Source organism: Martes martes, assembly GCF_963455335.1.
Source record: "Martes martes genome assembly, chromosome: 14".
Lineage (NCBI taxonomy): Eukaryota > Metazoa > Chordata > Mammalia > Carnivora > Mustelidae > Martes > Martes martes.
In genome coordinates this window covers 49,887,065-49,907,458 of record NC_137902.1, presented here as the reverse complement: position 1 = coordinate 49,907,458, position 20,394 = coordinate 49,887,065, and the positions used below count along the sequence as shown (strand labels likewise).

Genomic DNA, 20,394 nt, shown 5'->3' with positions numbered 1-20,394 from the left:
AAAAACAATGCCTTGATTATTTGGTGCATATCAAGTTATAAAAGAAGCCAGTGATGCTTTTGATCCCTCAGCCAGCCCACCCTCCTCCCTTTTCTACTACTTCATTCCTTCCCTGCAGCAGGGAACTGGCCAGGCCTGACTCTCATGCATCGTCCTCTTCCAGGGCTTGCATGTCAACGACGGGCAATGACCTAGGAGTCACCCTTGACACTTCGTCCTGTTCCATCCTCTGCCCATATTCAACCTATCCTCAAGCCCTGTCAATCTTCCTGACCAAAACCACTGGAGTACCCATCTCCCTCCGGCTCTGCCAGCTCTATCCTCATCTAAACTTTGATAGTCCCATATTCCGATTTCCTGCCACCATCTTGCCTCCTGAGCCATCCTCCACACACCAGCCAAGACAATGCTCTTAAAACATAAACCTGATCACACCAACTTGCCAGCTTAAAATCATCCTTCAGTGCCTCCTCATTGATCTTAAGAAAAAAGCCAAAGCCATGCAAATGGGTTTCTTGGTCTTATAGGTCCAAACTTGCCTCATCCTCTCCTCTCCCTCTCTCACTGTGGCCCAGCTACAAAGTCTTGCTTTGGCTTCCTTAAACTGCCAGCTCCCTTCACCACTAGGACTTTGCATTTGCTTTCCTTCTGTGGTGGTGGTAGGAGGGGGTACTCTTCCCCACAAACCTCCCTTCTTATCTTCCTCACACTTCCAAGAATTCATAATCAAACGTTTATCTCTACAATGGTCTGACAAATGTTGGTATGCCCTTCTAGATCACAAGCTTTGTTTGGTCACGCTCTCCCCTGGAGCTCCAGCTCTTGTCCCAGGCCGTTGACGCTGGAGGCTGGAGGCGCTCCTCTCCCATATCCCGCGCCCACTCACCGCACTCATGAGCGAGTCCAGGACGCTGACTGCAAATGCTGTCCCACATGCAAACGGCTGCGTGAGGTACAGTTCTGTGTCGGGGTCATCATCATCGTCTTGGTCCAAAAACTGAACGTTAGTATCGTTCACTAGAAAAAGTGTGAAATGAGAATTAGCTCAAAAGACCACACAAACACCACACACACACTGAAGCCAGGGAAAGAGCAGGCTACTGATTTAACAACACTGAAGTCACTGAAAAGGAGAGAAAAGCATGGGAGAAGCTGTCGATGAATCTTGGGGTGGGAGCCGGTGGACTCAATGGACTGCTCCTATGTGATTATTCAAGCTTCCCAGGCCTGGAGAGCCAGTGAGTTCAAGCAGCCTTGCTCCACGGCACACCGCCGGAGAACGGCTGAACAGTGCTGGTCAGTCCTTTGGTATAGTTTTAGAATCATGACCGAAAAACACTTCAGGGTGTTTTTCGGTCACCAGGTCCTTTGAGAGATGGATGTATTTCAAGGATGAGTAGCCATGAGTAGCCATGCTGGGATGCTACGTTTAGCCACAGAAAAAGAAAGCAACTTATCGAGACCAAAGAGCAGTAGACTAGGAGCACAGCAAAGGCAAAAAGCAAGGAATTCACCTGCAGGCAGGACCTACAGCCTGCCCGGGGTCGGCCCAGGGAGGGTCAGGTGTCCCTAGCCCTGAATCCAGGCCCACACCGACAGGTCCTGTTGGACAGAACAGTGACCCCAGCTGGGACGGATCCCTGGCTGTCTCCGGCTGCTTGCTGACAAGGACTTGCTGTGCATTCCGAGCTGCATGGGGACGCCCACGTTCTCCCTTTCCCCTTCTACACAGTTCAATCTTTTAGACGCTGCAGCTCTAGGAGAAGCAGCATTTGATGCTGTAGTTCATTTCCATCTGAGGATTCCTCAAGGACTCCTCCGGCAGGCACGTGCAGACTGATTGGCTGTGTCACTAGATGTCTTTAACTTATTAAAAATTAAATGACAAATTAATTTCCATTCCCATCTTGGCTTCAGAAATTATCAGTTTTGCAGAGCAAGTAATAGGGAAGAAAGTGCGTGGTGGGGGAGGAGATGAGCACTTGTGATTTATGGATAATTATGGCATTTTTAGGAAAAGAATAGATGAGGTTTCCTTCTTCTGATTCCTTTCCAAATGTATCAGTAGTGAATTCTCTTTCCTAGAGTTATTGTTTTAATTTTTTATTTCCTGAGCATAACTTTTTGGATAAGTTTGTTTTGTTTTTTTTTTCCAACCTTTGCTTGTTTATTGTATAAGGCAGAATAAATGATAATAGGATATCAGTCTAGGCATGGAATTAGTTTTAAATGACACCATCTTGTTTCCCTAGAGAAACATTTTAATGGGGGAACATCTTTGCTCAGCAACACTTGAATTACAGGCTGGTGGGTAAAAGTACAAAATGCAGGATCAGACAAGTAAGCTTTAAACCCAGCCTCTATACTAACTCTGTACAAGCAATGCTTTTTATCATTCTGGACCTTAGTTTCTCTCTCTGTAAAGTGGGAGAAATACTAGCAGCTCTCATGAGACTGTCAGGAAGCTCCTAGGAGATTGTACTTGGTGAGCCTGGCCCAGGACCTTGATAAGCATTAGCTTATCTCAAGATTGCCTTTCTGATTAAATGCTCTGTCTACCCTACTATGTTTGCAAAATTCCCAGCTTCCCTCCGCCTCTCTCAGAAGCAAGTAAGGCCTTGCTCAAGGATCCTATAGAGTCAAATGATAGCTTTTCCTCTCCTCCCTCCATTTACCACTTTGTGAATCAGAAAATGTAAACTGGACAATATGCGGAGGAGCATGGTTTTAATTACTTGGGATAGCCAAGGATGGTGTGTGTATCCACACTCTGAAAGAGGTAGGGTCTGTTCTCTCTTCAAGAGCACGTGGATGGGCTGGCAGTGTACTTGGAGGGGAAGTGGTCACTGGAAGGGAGAGGTGACTAGATTGTCAGCGAGCCAGGTAGTCACTGGGATGCAGGAGCCAGGATTCCATGAAAATCCTGGGCCTAGTTCTGGGAGTGTCTCAGGGGGAAATCAGTGTTACCCAAAGCCTACTTCACAGAACAGTAATTATGTGGTGCTAACAGGAGATTTTTAAAACTCCCCTCCACCCAAAATGTTTTATGGTCATAGACAACTGGAAACCAGGTTAAGGAGCTTTAAACAAATGTCCTTCTTGTGGAACATCTAGAAGCTTCTGGCCCACTATCATCAATTGAGACTCTCCAGGTGGATGAAGACTAGAATATACTACATAGTTTTTAAAAACCTGGCTTCCCTCTATGCTTTTTAGAAGGCATTTGACTGGTTTGGGGTGATGCAGACCACATCTCAGAACATGTAGGTAAATAGTAAATATTGGTGGGGGTACGGGGAAGCGAGGTGGTCAGACGATGATGGTATGCTTGCTAAAGTTGGTGTTACCACCAGGAAGATAGAGCTTAGTGCAGGTGGTAAGGGCGGTGTGAACACATGGAAGGTTGTCCGAACTCAGAGAAGAAATCTGGGGAGGGACGAAGGCTATGGGACAGTCAATTATGCTAACTGAATGCCTGCATTGTTGCCTCAGATTTGGGGCCCCAAGCCTTCTCTTTTCTCTTCTCCTAATCACAAATCGAGATATCCTAGTTAGTTGGTAGCACACGAACTCGAAACAGAAAAAGAAATCCCTGGCAGTCGTGATTTTGAAATGCAGCTGCAGGTTTCTGAGAAGGAGATATTTGGATGAATTTTCCAACCAGCAGTCTGGGCTGCACGAGCTCCCTGGCCTCTTACAACCCTAAGGTCCCGAGAAGAGCAATCCAGAAACCTAGGCTTTTAGCCAACTTCTCTAAACATGAAAAAGACACCTCTCCTGCTGCTGGAAACAGAAAATAGTGCGATACTCCTTGACCTGAGTGAATTTGTCCTGATAAATAGCTCCGTCTACAATAATGCAGTGCTGAATGGCGGACAATTTATTCCTGTTTCCAGACACCTCACAAGCAAGATGACTGTGTTAAAAGCCTGCTCTCTTATTTTGAAATATATTTGGGGGCCAAGAGAATGGCATGTTCGTCTCATCTGTGAGTCATTGGAAGGCAGGTGCTCCCCACCTCCCCATCCACCCCTCTACAGAACAGCACTTCCACTGTCTCTATTTAGAAGATCAATCCCCAGTTCTGAGACCTGCTGCTGATGGGCGCCTTTTACAGAGTTATTAACCAAGTCACAGGGAAGCGTGAAGGGCCTGACAGATGTAGTCATGACCAGGACCCTTCATCTTCCTGGTGAGTCTACTCTGAATCTCCGGGAGGCTATGGACCAGCCAGGTGGGGGCCACAGGGCAGGGCTGGGCCTCAGTGGCCACTAACCCTTCGTCCTTGGCACCCTTCTTGAAATCTAGCTTTCGTAAGGAAATGTCCCCTAGGAACTGGCTGCTTTTATGGCTTCAGGACCAGAGCTTCTGAGAAAAGGCCTCATAGGGGGGAAGAAAAAAGGCAAATAAAGTCAGAATAAAGGAAAATAAACAGCTGGAGGGAAGGCTCCGTCTTAGGTTTCTTATCTTAAAATTTTTATATTTCTCCTTTGACTTCTCTGAGAGCTGTGAAGACATGTCAGTCAAACTGACAGCTTGTTGGAAGAGGACTATAAGGGAGAAGGCGGGAGAGCAGGGGGACACATGGAAGGCGTGGGGGGAAGGCCCAGGCCAAAGGAAATGAATTAGAGCAAAGATGCTTTGGAAACAACTGCCAGGTCAGATGGGTGTGATCAAAGCTTTACTGATGCTGTGTGGGGAAAAAAATCGTTAAGAAAGGCCAGAACAAGACAGTCGATTCCAACCAGAGCCACAAATAAAACACAGTCAAAGCAGTGCCATGGGGTAGTCTTTCTGTTACAGCCCAAGAAAGAAAAAACAAGCCGATGAGAGTTGGAAACACCAACAACAGAACAAAAGGAGATACTGATGTGAAGGAAAACAGTGCTTCTTACCCAGTTCGGTTATCATTAGAATGTGCGTCCCACTGTTTTTTTCCTGATTGACTGATACCAAAGGCAACTTGCCAGGTTTAGCTAATTGGATACAGCATTTAAGGGTTGGGGAAAGGGAGTGGAGGAAAGTACAGAAAAAGAAGAGCGTGAGGGAGTAACAGAGGACACGTTGTAACGTAAGGGGACCCAGCGCCATAGGTGGTTAGTATTGTCTTGGTGGGGGGAAGGCACCACTCAGCAGCTTTGCAAATTCACAGATGATAGGAGGGAATGCCACCGCCGGGTTAAAAGTTGCATTCCACTGGCCCGTGATCATAGCTGTCCAAGCTCCATGATATTTCAGGCCAGAGTGGCATTCACGGACCATGGCCTTTAGCTGAGAAGTTCAGCTAGGATAGATTAAATGCCCATTGCTTCCACCCGGTTCTCAGAATGGGTCTGGCTTAGACCTGAGGCTTTGTACCTCAGTGGAGGGCTCTGATTGCAGGAGCTGTCTGGAGGTGCTTCCAGTGAAAATCACCAGAAAGAGTCCATGGGTTATGCCTTTCCTCCTTTCCTCCCCCTTCCCTAGTTTATGCCCCAATCTCAAATCCATCATCTCAGGCTTCATTGAGAACAGTGACCAGCATGAAGGAAACTGTCTATTCATCGCAGAGGAAAGATAGATCAGTTTTCCTTTTGGTATTGTCATATTGTTACCCATACCTCTCTCCACCTCCCCCAAAACAAACCGTACTAAAGCCCTCTATACTGAAGGAGCTAAGAAATAGGCTACCCGCATACCCTATGTGGCTGGAAGAGAGGACAACAAAATCTGCCCAAAGCTGAGATTCACTCCTACCTAGTTCAGTAATGATGGGGATGTTGACCCCAGTCGTTATAGATGGTTGACGTAACATCCCGTGCACTGGGCTGTTATCTGGAGAGGATCTGTCCATTCCTGGAGGTGTGAACCCTAGTAGAAAAGAAAGAGAGAGGGAGAAAAGTCAGAGGCATGGAAAGCTTGGGAATAATATGAATAATATGCATACACCATAAAAAAATAGTTTATGCATTATTTACAGGTCAACAATTAGCACTCACAGAATAAACTCGTGTGTTGCTTTTGTGAAGTACAAAGTAGGAGGCCATTATAAATAATTCTAACCTGCCTTGATAGCTTCCTAAAAATGGGTCTTTACACCAATTACTGATCTTGTTCACAGATTTTTGTTCCCCTCACCTTCCAGGCAGATAAGATTGTACCTCTGTGCCTCCATGTGACACAGGAAATGCTTTGGGCCATGAAAAGTGAACAGAACAATGTACCATTGCTTCTGGTACAAACATTTGACTTTCTGCCTCCCTTTCCAGACTGTGGCCACCATGGGAACTTGGGTTACTATGGAGATGAAGACTGGGCAGCAGCTCTGGACAACAACCCAAACCACAAAGCATTCTGAGTGAGTGAAGAGGTGATCTGTGTTGCTTGAAGACACTGGGGATCATGGTGGTGTTGTTATCAGAGCATAACCTAACCTATCCTGACTATTACCACAAACTAACCTATTATTTATTCTCTTACCAGTGACTGACTCAAGCCAGAGTTTTTGACAGATTCTGGTCAAAGGGAAGTGGGAAGAAATTTGCTTAGGGGCTTTTAGGAAGTGTTTGCTTGCTCTTAAAAAGAACACGCAGGAAGACATTCTCTTAAGAGATTCTCTTTAAATTCACTGGACGTTACTGTTGTACCTGTGGTGCCTGGAACTGTGGCAGCCGTCTTGCAACTAGGATGGGCATCGGCTGAACACAAAGCCAGCTTAACGAGACTGGCTGAACGAATGATGGAAAGACTTAACAACAGAAATAACTCCTTGAGGGAGTGCCTGGGTGGCTCAGTCACTTGAGCATGGGCTTTTGTTTTCGGCTCAGGTCATGATCTCAGGGTCATGGGATTGAGCCCTGCATTGAGCTTTGTGCTGGGCATGGAGCCTGCTTGGGATTCTCTCTCTCTCTCCCTCTGCCCCTCCCCTACTCTCTCACGCTCTCCCAAAATAAATAAATAAGTAAATAAGTAAATAATAAAATAGAACTATCATTGAGTTACTGAATTAGCTAACCTTAGAGCCAAAACCAGCTGACCTCAGGATTTTGTACTACATGAGACTTTACATACAGTATATACAAATGGATTATAATATATACTATGATAATAAGATCATGTGCATATTTATATATAATAATTATATGTATATGTACATACATATAATTTCTTATCATAAAAAATCCTGAGGCAGGATACATTGGTTTTGTACACACACACACACACACACACGCACACAGTTTTATATGTATGTAATTGATTCTTCCACAACACAGGTTTGAGCTGTGTGGGTCCACTTACGTGTGAATTATTTTTGATAAATACAATGCAGTCCTATAAATGTAATTTCCTTATGACTTTCTAAATAACATTTTCTTCTCTCTAGCTTACTTCATTGTAAGAATATAGGGTTTAATACACACAACATACCAAATGTAGGTTCCTTGACTGTCTATGTTTACCAGTAGGGCTCCAGTCACCAGTAAGCTCTTAGTAGTTAAGTTCTGGGGACTCAAGAGTTATGCATGTATTTTCAACTGTGTGTGTGGGAGGGTGGGGGCTAGTGCCCCTCAACTCTCCCATTATTCAAGGATCAACTGTTTATATTTTTCCTTTTGTGTAAGCCCAAATGAAGAGTTTTCTTCTCTTTTCCTTTGTAGCGCAAGTCATCCTGACTACCGCATACTCCCCTGGCTTGTCGCAGGTCCCAGAACTCCTTGACGTGCCAAACACAGACCTCATACAGTAAATGCGGGCACAGGACATTGGATAGTAGCCTACTTGGTTTCTGACTTTTGCCATTTGGGCTTCTCAGACCCAAATCCCAAGGGTATGTTAAAATGAGCTTGGCCCAACCACGACTTTGAGGCTGAGCAGATGCCTCTTTAAGCATGTGCATAGAGACCTATAAACATGAGACATTTATTTAACCCCATATATTCATTTGGCGAAAATTAATTTTATCCAGGGATGCATGTGGCAAGTGCTACCATCAACTCTGCGCTGGCTGTAAGACCCAGTTTGCTCCCAACCTTAGAGGACAGGCAGACAGATGTCCACATTCGCTTTGGTTTCCCTTCTTTGTCTTTGGGGGATTGGCTAGGTGGGCTTACCAGTGAATTAACGATTTGCAGATACAAAGTCACTTGCTAAGTTTCCAAGGTCTCTTCCAAATAGGCCGTGTGACCAGATCCCTGACTTAGTCTCCAGTATTGTGGCAGTGGTGGGCTGATTCTGGTTTACAGTTCGTGTGAAGCTCTGTCTATCCGGACTGAAATGACAGGTGCTCCGTAATTGCCTGTTGTTTTCGAGGTGCATAATGCATGAAATGCCAGCACAATATAAAAGAGTCTCCCTATTTCCTGCTCTCCTGTGTATACATTTCATACTATTGAATGCCATACTTTCAGAAAGAAAAGTATCATTTATTGTTCATTCCCTGATTGCACTTAATTTTACTCTTTATGTGGGTATACTGTGCACAGGGTAAGTAATGTCGAGTGACAGTATAATGTCCATCTTTCTAAACTCTGGAATGTGTATCTTTCAGCTAACCACATAACCAAGAACATGCATTTTAAATGCTAGCTGTTTTCTTCCCCAGAATAGTGAAGGGGAAAACTAAACTGTTTCCATCAGAAGTTTCACTCAAAAGCATGAAAAACTACAAGTGACAGCTGTGCAGATTCGGTGGATGTGACGTTTTTGAATTTCTTCAACTTGACAAGTAAACACCTTAAATCGGTAATGCTATATGCATAATACATGGCCTGTATTTTGACATCCATCATCAAATGCTGACTTGAGAAAATACGGGTTTGTACGTCAAGGAATAGCACCCATAAAACAGGGAGAAATGCAGGTCACACAGTATTAGGAAAACTGTATTTCATTACAGAACCTGCAACAAGCCACAGCATCCTTTTATTTTATCTTATTTAAAGATTCCATTTTCAGCTGTGAAAAGACTCAACTCCTTTGCATGAAACCTTCATTTAGAAATGACATGCTTGCCTCATAGGCATATTTCATTTTGCTTTCATATTCCATTTTCCCCTTCAGTCGCCAAGCCTGGCTCCATTAGCATCTGCAACTGACAAACTACGGTGGGTGTCCAAGACATCTCTCCATTAAAAGTTCCTTCTCTTTCCTATGCATGACCCCAAGAACAGGATGCTTTTGTTGGCAAGAAAACTTCGGCAATGATAAGGTCTTTCTCTTTTGCTCCTTTTCTAGCTACATATTGTTCACAGCAAAAGGCAGAGACAAAAGAAATAGATTTCACCTTTTTTTTTCCCCTCACCCTCCTGTAGAGTTGTGTGAAAGATAAACAGAATTCATTAACATTGTTTTCTTAGAGGTCCTAATATGGAAAACCTGTGGTTTGAAATGACAGGGCTGACCCAGATTCCCTAAATGGCCTTGGAGAGAAGAGAAATTCAGGTACCTTCCTTCAGAAGAGAGGAGGTACTCTGGCCTTTGATGGCATCTACCCCATTTGTCATAGCAACCGTTGATAAAGGGGCAGCTCTAAATTGTGTCCAGTTGTCTTGCTCCCCACCCCATCATTGTTTGCTGCATGGACACATCTTTGGTTGAACTTTAAGTCTCTCTACATAAAACAGCACTCTAGTTCCACGTGAGAGAGCACGGGCCCATAAAATATACTCCAGGGATCATAGTCTACAACTTGAGAATGGTGAAATGAGCAAACTCTCCTTTCAATAGTTAAACTAACACTTGAGAAATTAATTTCAGAAACAAACACTTATTTTGCCAAGAGAGAGGTCTAAGAATGTTGGCGTCTGAGAGATAGGATGAGAAGTTCTTAATCAGGAAAAGATCCAAGTTCAGTCACTTTTACGGAGATGGCCTCCTGAATCTTTAGATGTATCCCCATTCTCTCTGTTGAGCATGGCCAGAGGAGGCAAGTTTGGAGCTAAAAATGACTTCCAAAGATTACCTGATCTCATTAAAGTGAAGGCCCCTCCCCATTCCAATCTTCGGGGACAGATGAGAGGGGCTTATGTTTCCTTTCCATTTTTTAGGCATTAGCCATAAATGGGCCCAACACGCCCCCTCCTAAGCATGCTCACTCAGCATGCTATATGAGAACTTCAGGCCAGAGACTGAGTTTTCTATTTTTTTAAACTTCCTAGGCTGTCTTTGGAATGCCTGCCCATAGAGAAGAAATGGAGTGGAATGTTAAAAGTATGACCTTTGAAGTCAGATGTCTTGGGTTCAAAATCTGATTCATTTACTTCTGAGCTACATAACTATGAGCATAGCTCTGACTCCATAAGGCTCTGTTTCTTTGTCTGTAAACTGGATGTATTTCATATGTAGGGCAATTATGAGGATAAAATGAAATAGTGTATTCAAAACATGTAGTATAATGCCTAGTATAAAGCAAGTACTCAAAAATTCGACTACTGGTGATAATACTTCACTAGGTACACAGTAAGTATTTGTGGAAAAGTATAGCACCCATCACCACTTCTTCCCTATGGATAAAGAATCAAGGAAGCTTTTGGCATTTTTTTTTTAAATTTTCATGTAGAGAAAACCCTAAAAAATTAATGGTAAGGCAATGAGCAGTGTGAATCCATTTTTGTAGGGATAATTAGATCATTTCAGTGATAAAAATGAATTTCAAAATATCTAAGGATGTAATTCAATAGCTCAAAAATTTTGAAAGATTTTTGCTTAGGGAGATAGTTAGGATGTTCTTTAGGTACATTGAAAACAGGCCAGTTGTTGAGAAAGACTAAGAAAGTCTCTTAATTCATTATAGCAATGGTAGAATTTCTCTGGAGCCTTCTTTTTTCAGACCTACTCTCCCCCTACTCTAATTATTTAGGAATATAAAACTTCCTCCTTGAGTTCCAAGGCTCCTAAAATGGTTTTTACTACTCTCTGGCTTCTTTTCCAGCATTTGCGTTCCTAACGGTATGTGCCACTGGTGGGTTCAGGTGAACAAAATCAGCAGTGTCTGATGTTCTTTTCATGGTATCGGTTATTCCCAGGAACGGGTAGCGCTCAGCCCCCACAACGGAGGTTACTTTAAGTAATTTAAGTGACCTTTAGTTAAATGAGACAAGGCCATTTCAGTTACAAAGTTAAAGAATTTCACACAAACACTGGGACCATCCCCAGAAGTTCAAGGTGAAGAGATAGAAGGGGATACAAAGGAGATCACCAAGGTTTTGGTTTTTTATTAGTTGTTTTGGGCATCTATGTGCAGCATCCACAAGGCACCATGTGGTTGTAGGAAAAAAAATAAAAGGCAGTGGCTCAGACAAGATTTACATCATCAGGAATAGCTAGACTTCTAGACTTGGGTTGGGTTCCAGGGTAACGCAGAGAGGAATGCATTAGAAAATGAGACTCAACATCACTGTCTATACGAATTCAAAACAAAGGCAAGAGTGTTCTAGAACCAGACTGATTAAGATCATTAGGAATGAAGAAGATAGGTGTAAACAGAACTTCACGAAAAAAATTCACCAACACTTACTGAGTACTTACTATATACTGAACTCTGTTCATGTAGTAACTATAGTTCTCAGAGCCATCCTATGTAGATACAACTACTTTGCCGGTGAGGAAACCGAAACACAAGGAAGGTAAGTAACCGGCCCCGTGGCGCACACCTAGAATTTAGCAGATCTAATTAGCTGAACCCTGGTAAATTGACCCCAGGTCTCCTCTAAACCACCAAGCTATGTCTTCTATTATGTGTTAAAACTGAACTAAGGGCTTTTCATGGGCCACCTTATTTATTCCTCTGAACAACTCCATGAGGGTGGGCACTGTTAATATCCCCATGTGATAGATAAGGAAAGTAAGATTCAGAACAGTCAAAGAACTTCCTCAAGCACCACCAGTTGGTAAATGGCAGATCTGGGAGCTGACCAGGCAGGCTGACACTGGAGCCCGTGGATAGCCATGTCCACGCTGCCGTTCCCCCTGTGTGCGCTGCTCCCTCCTTGAGGGCTGACCCAGGTGGGCAATTTGGAGGCCTGAGCCAATCTCATGTTTTTGTTGTTAAGTCACAGGGCTTGACCTCACAACCCTGAGATCAAGACCTGAGTTGGAATTAAGAGTTGAACACTTAACCGACGGAGTCAACCAGGCACCCTGAGCCAGTCGTACTCTTTCGCGGTTTTCACTTTTAAACAATAGCAGATAACAACTGGGACCCATTGTAGTTACACTTAACTTGCTTTGGTACGATAGCATGCACAACTCGGCACATATAATAAATGCTTTATTACGGTACTTTTCCATGGGGGAAAACACAAAGTACTTTCTAAATCTTCCCTGGTTAAATCCCCACGCTTTTCCAGGGAGAGAGAGAGAGAGAGAGAGATGGAAATTCTTATCAATCACCTCCCCTAGAATAGATGGAGAAGTGAAGGTAAGTGCCTCTCCCACCCCCATAGATTTAACATAAAGGAATTGGTTCAAATGGTGGGCCAAATTATCTTTTATTGTGTGCATATAAATGACGGTTAGAAATCCATATGCTACGTTAAACTAGGGAAATAAATTAGGCCAAGTCATCTAGCTTTGCTGAGACAGGTATTCAATATGAAGTTGTAAAAGGAAAAGATCACCGTTAAAAATGATCTATAAAGACATGTTAAAATCAAGAGAAACATCTCATATTACATCATCTATGAGATGAATTAAATTTCCTGTTAATGCCAGGAAAAAAAAAATCCCAAAGTGAAATGTCAGATGAAGTGAAGATCAATAAAAATATTTTGATAAGGAAATGCAACAATGCTATTTAACACATGATTGGCAACCGCTGAAACATAAATTATCCAAATTTCCCATTGCTGCTTATGGGAAAATTATGCAGATTAGAGCTTGATTAGGCTTATATCATGAGACTCAATTTGGACTTTTAATCTATTAAGCTCCAATAAATGAGGCATTTGAATAGCTCCCCTGAGCAAGTATAGTAATAGCCACAGTAGTCATTTTGCAGTATGTATTCCAACAAATTCTTCAGCAGCTGAAGTCAAGAAAATTCCGTGTATAGCAGCATGACCGCTTCTGCTGCCTAACTTGTAAGGGGACCATCCACATGCAGAGTCTTGATTTGGAAGACAGATTTTTGGAAGAGTCTGCAAGAGCAACCCAGTCAAGGGAAAATCTTAGTTGAACCCCGTAATATTTTTTTTCATAGTAGTTTTTGGGACCTCCTACAAAGTTGGAGTCCCAGAGTCATGAAGGCCAGGCAGCTGACCAGTGTTGAGTCAATAAAAAAATGATAATCTACCAAGGCAGCATCTTCAGAGACTGTCCAAGGGGTACTCCGCTCCACTGCTTTCTGTTTAGGAGCCTGAGGTGTGCTAGCCCAAGACAGGGTGCTGGGGGACAAAGTTTGCGGAGCTGGGGAGGGGCTGGGGGGTGGCGGGTAATGCCTCTGCCAATTTCGACCAAATAGCTCATGTGCTTGGACTTGATAACTGCTCCAAGCCTGATCCTAAAAACAGAACTTAGAAACCACATGAATAGACAATTCTGAGAAACTTAAACCGCACCTTTGGGTCTCCTTGGCCTCTTTACCAATCACTCTATGTTAGAGACCCAAGAGCTTTGGAATTCCTCTAATCAATCTCTCCATTTCACAGATGAAGAAACTAAGGCTCAGAGCTAAGAAGTTACTGTACCCAAGGTCACGGAACCAGTTGGTGGGAGAACCAAGATAGCTGATTCTCTGCTTCCCTCCAAGTCCTTCTCCACACAAGGAACCCATTCCATAATGGGTGGGGAGAGGCAGAGGGCAACATTGTCCCCACCCTGGCCACAGGAGTGACAACATGAAGACAGTATGACTTAACAAGGTCAGCAAGATGTTCCCCAATATCCTGGGCACACGGCTGGTTTAAGATGAATCTGTCCCCCAAGCTGGGGCCAACCTATGCTCTCCCCAGGACTTGGTATAAAAGACTATGGGTTTTTTGCTGTGGTTGCAAAGCCAGAAGGAGGTAAGTATGGGGTGACCAGTTAGCCCATCATCAATGGGTGAAGAGAACAGGACAGAGCTCTGATGCCACAGGCACCTCAGTTTTATGATTCCCTTTTTCTTTAACCCTTTTTGAGTTGAACGTCTATCTCTTACAACCAAAATGCTCCAGACAGAAAATCAGTTTGCTTGGTGAAATAGCTCATGCATGTCTGATTTTGTATTAAAACAAATAACTATATCTTCATTTAAACTGTCCTTTCACTTCCATTGACCAGGCACAAGACCTGGGTCAGTGTAACCTCTATTTCTTCTATTTACAATAAGTAACATTAATATTGTTTGATGGTACTTTTTGCTAGATACCATATTTGATGAATACCTTGGGAAGTTGACTCTACCCATTGTGTAATGTACCTCTTTTTTTTTTTTTTTTTTTTTTTAGAATTTGTGTTTTGGGTCTGAATCCAACCAAAGCAAAATCAATCAACGAACCAACCAACCAACCAACCAACCAAAGTTCTCTATAGCTGTTTGCTCATTAAGTTTCATTAAGCAGACAATGTCTTTCCTTAAAGTAAGCCTGAAGAGATGACTGTCCCAATACCTATCTCTCAAAAGAAAGAAGGAAGGAAGGAAGTTAAGAAGGAGGGAAGGAAGTTAGGAAGTTGTTAGGAAGTCAGGAAGGAAGGAAGAAAGAAAGGAAAGGAAGGAAGGAAAGAAGGGGGGAAGGAAGGACAAATCACTCATAACTCAAACACAACTAAGAACACAGATTTGGAAAGAAATCTAGTATTTATGTGGTCTAATGTCTTCATTTGCCCCAGAGCTCATGGTGTCATAGTGAATTTTCCACAACTTGTCAATTGTTTTTTTTTTAATCCCCTCTGCAGTCATCTTACAACTTAAAAATAAGACAAACTTTGGCGATACAAATCAAATGACTTAAAATTTTATGTGCCCTTTGGCCTAACCAATACGTGTATGGCCATAATTTCCTTATATTAAAAGATTTGGTTACAACAGTCTTCATTCATAGTTAAGTAACAATGTTAAATTGAAAACAACAGGAATGTTGTTTTAGGAAATTGATTATGTTAAGTATAACCCGCTAAACATAAGGCAGAAAAATATTTAATAACATAGAAAATGGTCATGATAAAATATTTTGTGGAGAAACACAGGTTATATACTAATATATATGATCCCTTTTGGAAGGGGAAAATATATCTAACAGAAACAAGACTAAGGTATCAACACTAATATGTCCAAGGGGTAAAATTATAGGAAATGTGTGTTTTCTTCTTTTTGCTTATATGTACTTGCTAAATTTTCTAAAATGAATATATATTATTTGTGCCATGAGAAAAAAATAATCGAAATTATAAATTAATAAAAGAAAAAAGCTTGAAAACTCATGGGATCTTTATGACTTGCGATATGGTGGGTGGATGTACCCTGTTGAGCTCTAAAGATCTTCAGTGTTATTTTGAGATCCCACTTGGTTTGGAAGTTGGGGGGAACTAAGGTTCTAGGATAGAAGTAACCAGATGAAGTTTACACGTTAAAAGGAGAGTCCTCAGAGTGCCTGGGAGGCTCCGTCAATTGAGCATCCAACTCTTGATTTCAGCTCATGTCATGATCTCAGGGTCATGGGATTGAGGCTCACTGCGGGGCTCTGTGGGGAGTCTCTTTGGGATTCTCTCTCCCTCTCCTTCTGCCCTGCGAGTCTTCAGGGTCCCCAGGTCTCTGCTATGTCAACCTCCACTTTTTAAGGGCCACTCAAACTCAGAGGAAAGGTTGCCGAATGCTCACACAGCTCTAAAGAGCACTGGGCATGTGGTGGGAGGGAGGAACAATCAGAGCTGATATCCCACTCAGAGGAGTGGCACCTGCTGATTCTCATCCCAAGGCTCACCCACTTCAGAAATGCAGCTTCCTCTCTTCCTCCAAACCCAGCTCCTGCCCCTCCTTCACCGCCTCCAGGAAGCCTGCCTTGACTAACTTCTCTCCCACGTTTGGTTACTTCACAAAGACATCTTTTTCTGTGCTTTTTCCATTTTCTATATTACTTTAAACTGAACAAATAAATTACTACAAATTATGTATTAATCACCACATTCTAATGTTTAAATATTTTTTTCGGTGTCTTTAATGTTCCTTTTTTTTTTTTTTTTTTTTGGTCTCCATACTTGTTAGATTCTTCATTTCAATAAGGTGTGGACTATGTCAGCCTTTTCTTTATTATTATTATTAATCAGAATTCCTGTAATGGACCCTCCCTTTCTACTGCCACCACAAGAGGTCAAAGGCTGTTTTGCCACTAATATGGGGTCTCCTCTTTCATGCTGGATCACATTTCCAGTAAACTAGAGGCATGCTAAGCCAGGGAAAAGGTAGACATATACATTGCAAGACAGTGATATGCAGTGGATACTAATAAAACACATAGAAACTTCCCCTGTGCTGCCAAGACTATATAGCATTTTGTTTCCATTACATCAATTTTTTTTCTCCCCCTTTTGTGAGCATTAATCAAAGAATGCAAAGAGCTCATTAAAGTGATAGATTGACTGAAAATGTAACTGCCTTTACATTATAAACAGTTTCTTTATGTTCTCAGTGCTATGGGCTTTGTTTTCCAGCATTTGTCATGTAGTTCAAATGTCCTTTTACTTTTTAAAACACCAAATGCCAAATGGGCCCCGGTTGTTTGGTTTAATATGAACCAATGGCCAGTGTAGCAAAAACCAGAGCTACGAAATCCCAGGCAAACTAAAACATCCATATCTTAAGGGCACAGAAAATTAAGTAGCTGTAGGAGATGGATTGGCCAAGTGATCCAAGGCATTGCCAAGCAATTCAGGAAAAGCAGAATCCCATCCCCGATGACTTTCAACCAGCTGTCTCTGAAGGGTTCTCGAGACAGGATGCCTGGCTTGAGAGAGCAGCCCAGGTTCCAAACATTTGATAGTCCTTTAGCAGAAAGCACTGTAAATTTTTTCTTTTAAGTTTTAAAGGCTTTCCTGAATATATGTTTATGCTGACAGATGAGTATATAACTGGGATCAGGTATGCCCCATACCCACAAATCTTCACTAAAGAAGAGGCTGGTTGGTGCTAATTTGATTTTGGAAAAGTCGTTTACACTACAATCAATATCCCTTGACCACAACCTGAGATGAACCATAACGCTGAGGTTTAAAAACTTGAATTCTGGAGCTAGACTGCCTGAGTTCGAGTGTTGCCTTGTTTGGTTTCTAGTTTTGTGATTTGGGGAAATTTTCTTAAATCCTGTGTCTCAGTCTCTTCCTATGTAAAATGGGAGAGGAATAGGTCAGGAAGATTAGGTAAGTTAAATAAGACAGGCAAACTGCTTACAACAGTGCCAGGAACAGAGCAAGCACTTCCTAAGTACTGACCTATTTGATGATGATGGTGACGAAGATGACGATGATGATGTCAACAACAGATTAGTAATACTGTCAGAGACGTGGACAGAGAATCAAAAGATATGGGTTTTAAACCAGGTCAACCCTTAGCTCCCTATGACAACTTAGAAGGACTCAACGCCTTATCCAAACTCAGTTTTCCCGTCTATTCATTTGAGGCAGACAAGGCAAAGCCCAATCCCTTCTGGTTCTCAAAAAAACCTGTTGTCCTAATTCTGGGGCATCGTATATGACGTGGAACCCTGATAACTCCGGGTTAATCACTGGATATTCAGGAATGACCACAGAGTCATCCATGGGTCATTTTCCTGTTTAGGAAGTAGAAGACACAAGCCCTTTCTTCCAGTATCCTAGCACACAGTCTCTATCAACAAACACATGGATGTATGCATACAAGAGGCACACGCTAAATGCACTGTATCATGGCAACCATGCAGCTTGCGTATCACAACTCTAGGCATGACATCATATCCTCTTTCAGGAGTCACCCATGAGGCACGACCCTCCCATCAGAAGCCTACTCAGTAACAAGACAATCCAGGCTCATCTCTTACGCCATGATTATAGTTATGGCAACCACTCTGGTCCTCGATGTCTTCATCTGGAAAATGGGGACAACTCTAAGGTCCCTTCCAGCTCTGAAGTTTATGTCTCTCCCATGACCCCAGATTTTAAAAGAAAACCTGCATAGAATACACTAGCAAGGAGAAGCAAGACAATCTCTTTTCAGAGGCTCTAGTACAGATCCTGCCTTTCAATTGTATTTTATACCTTTGCCCAGAGAATGAAATTGCAGGGCTCAAACCGGTGAGAAGGATGTACTTTCTCCAAAGTTGCTATAATGGCCAAAAAGGCCATAAATAACCATTTATTAAACAAACAGTATGGGCTAAAGGAAGAGAAACCGCCACAATTAGGCCCATGGGGCCTGCAGGCATGGTACATAACAGTGGGACTCTCTCATAATCCCAGCAATATGTTACCAGTTGTTCCATTTTCTTGAAGCTATCTTCATAATCAAGACGCTATCCCAGCCATTGTGGGCTTTAGAACTATTTTTAATTTTAATTTAAAGAGCAATTAAAGAAAGACAATGGATACTCGGGATAATAAAGTAAGTGATTAGCAGCATGCAAATGACAAAGGCTTAATGATAATACGGTTCTAGTCTCCAAAGGGCTTGTCAAGAGAAAGCCCTTTCTACATGTGGTTGTTCAGCTAATGTGTCTCAACCCACAATTACAACATTGCTGACACCATTAACCAGTGAAACAACATCACTTCGCGAAATCCTTGTTGTCTCATTAAAATGGAAAGGGTCAGGTAATTTACCAGCGTTGTATGTCTAGTTTTGTTGTTGGTAATTAGCAAACATTACCCAGCATGGACTCCCACTGGGAACTGGAAAACTTTGTGAAATATTAAAGAGGAAAGTCTTTATATTTCAATAGAAAATTGAAAAGAGATGCAGTAATATTCTCCCCGTCCCACCCTTGCATTTAGGAAAAGTAAGGAGCACGCTGTAACTCTTTAACTTAGGGAGACATGATCAGAAAGCACTGGGAAGTCACTGCTCAAATCAATACCCTGAATCAGGCTGGAAACTGGCAGACAGGGTTCGCCAAAGGGGGTGGGGTGGGAGGACAGGAAAATTGCAAACTACATCTTTATTGCTCTTACTTAGGTTTTTTGAATTAATCTCCTTGAAATAGAGGAAGAGGGCTATAAAAAGTTTTCTCTTTCGAAGGCTTTGTAATTTAAATAAGCCCAAGAACTGTTTATTCAAAAAGTTATTGATATATATTTTTAAATGCAGAGATTGAGGAAATATATCCAAGTGCCATGACTTCCTGCCTTTCTGCTTCTTAATGAAAGCCTCCACAGGCACGGGAACCTAGACCCCGCCCGAAATGCTGGCCAACCCCTCAGTGTGTTGTCAGGAAGCAGAATGGTATCTTATTCTTTAAATGGAACTTTTGGAACATAAAACACATTCCAATAAATGTGAACAGAAAATTATGAATTCATTAAACTACTTTGGTATCTCGAGCTATATATAATATTTATATTCCGACTACTGTAAAATATGCTTTAATATCTTTAGGCAACTATAAGGACTTAAATATTTATAAAATGGCTAAAGATAAAGTATGGCCCTTTTATTCCTACATACAGATGATGTAAGGCGTGCAATCAAAGACAATAACACTCTCTGCCCATTTGTCATCTTAAAGGAGCCGATCACTGCGCCATCCCTCGTGTGCCATCTACATAAGAGTTGTTGCCGACACAGGCAACTCCAGAGGACTTTGCGCCTTAAAAACTACCTAGAGTGCTATACTTCACAGAAAACAGGGCTTTCTGAAAATGGAGACAAAACAATAAATTTGCAGGCAAAACAGCTCCAAGAGGGGCTTCAAAATACTGCTGTATTTATCTCTGGGACATCTGGGAACAGGAAGCATTTTGATTTAATATTTCATAACATAGAAGCAATTGCTTCCTTGCATGGTATATAATTAATGCTCATAAAAAGAGGGTTTTTTAAAAATCTACAGTATCCTAAATGCAAATAAATAAATAAATAAATAAATAAATAAACGAATGAACGACACACTTGGACTTCCTTTAGAAACGTGGAACAGCCTCATATAATTCAATAAAAAGAAAGCCACCATGAATTTATAATCACCTGGGGGCCTATTAAAAGTAGGTTTATAGATTAAGTGTGAAACTTCACCCATGACATTCCTTCTTTGTCGCTATACCCAGGGTTTGATTGATTTTCAAACTTCCTCCATTTCCTTCTCTGCCGATTAGGCACCCACCTGCCTTGACCTCTCCCGTGCACCCATAGCTGGAAACCACCTGGAAGTTCATGGGTCAAAGTTCATTTCTCACATAACTCATATTTTTATAATGTCCACGACATGCTTTGCAAACCTCCCTGCAAGCAGCCTTGGGAGGCGCCCTGGTCCATGG

General features: G+C 42.2%; 1 protein-coding gene across 5 annotated transcripts in view; it reads right to left on the bottom strand.

The window, feature by feature from the left end:
• KCNMA1 (potassium calcium-activated channel subfamily M alpha 1) overlaps nt 1-20,394 on the bottom strand; it is a gene marked incomplete at both ends in the record, with an annotated part of 724,384 nt that overhangs the window by 32,295 nt on the left and 671,695 nt on the right. For all 5 annotated transcript variants that reach the window (XM_080822610.1, XM_080822608.1, XM_080822611.1 and 2 more), the window contains 2 exons: nt 887-1,017; nt 5,737-5,850. In XM_080822610.1, the coding sequence (XP_080678736.1) occupies nt 887-1,017; nt 5,737-5,850 (245 nt within the window). The remainder of the gene's footprint in view (nt 1-886; nt 1,018-5,736; nt 5,851-20,394) is intronic.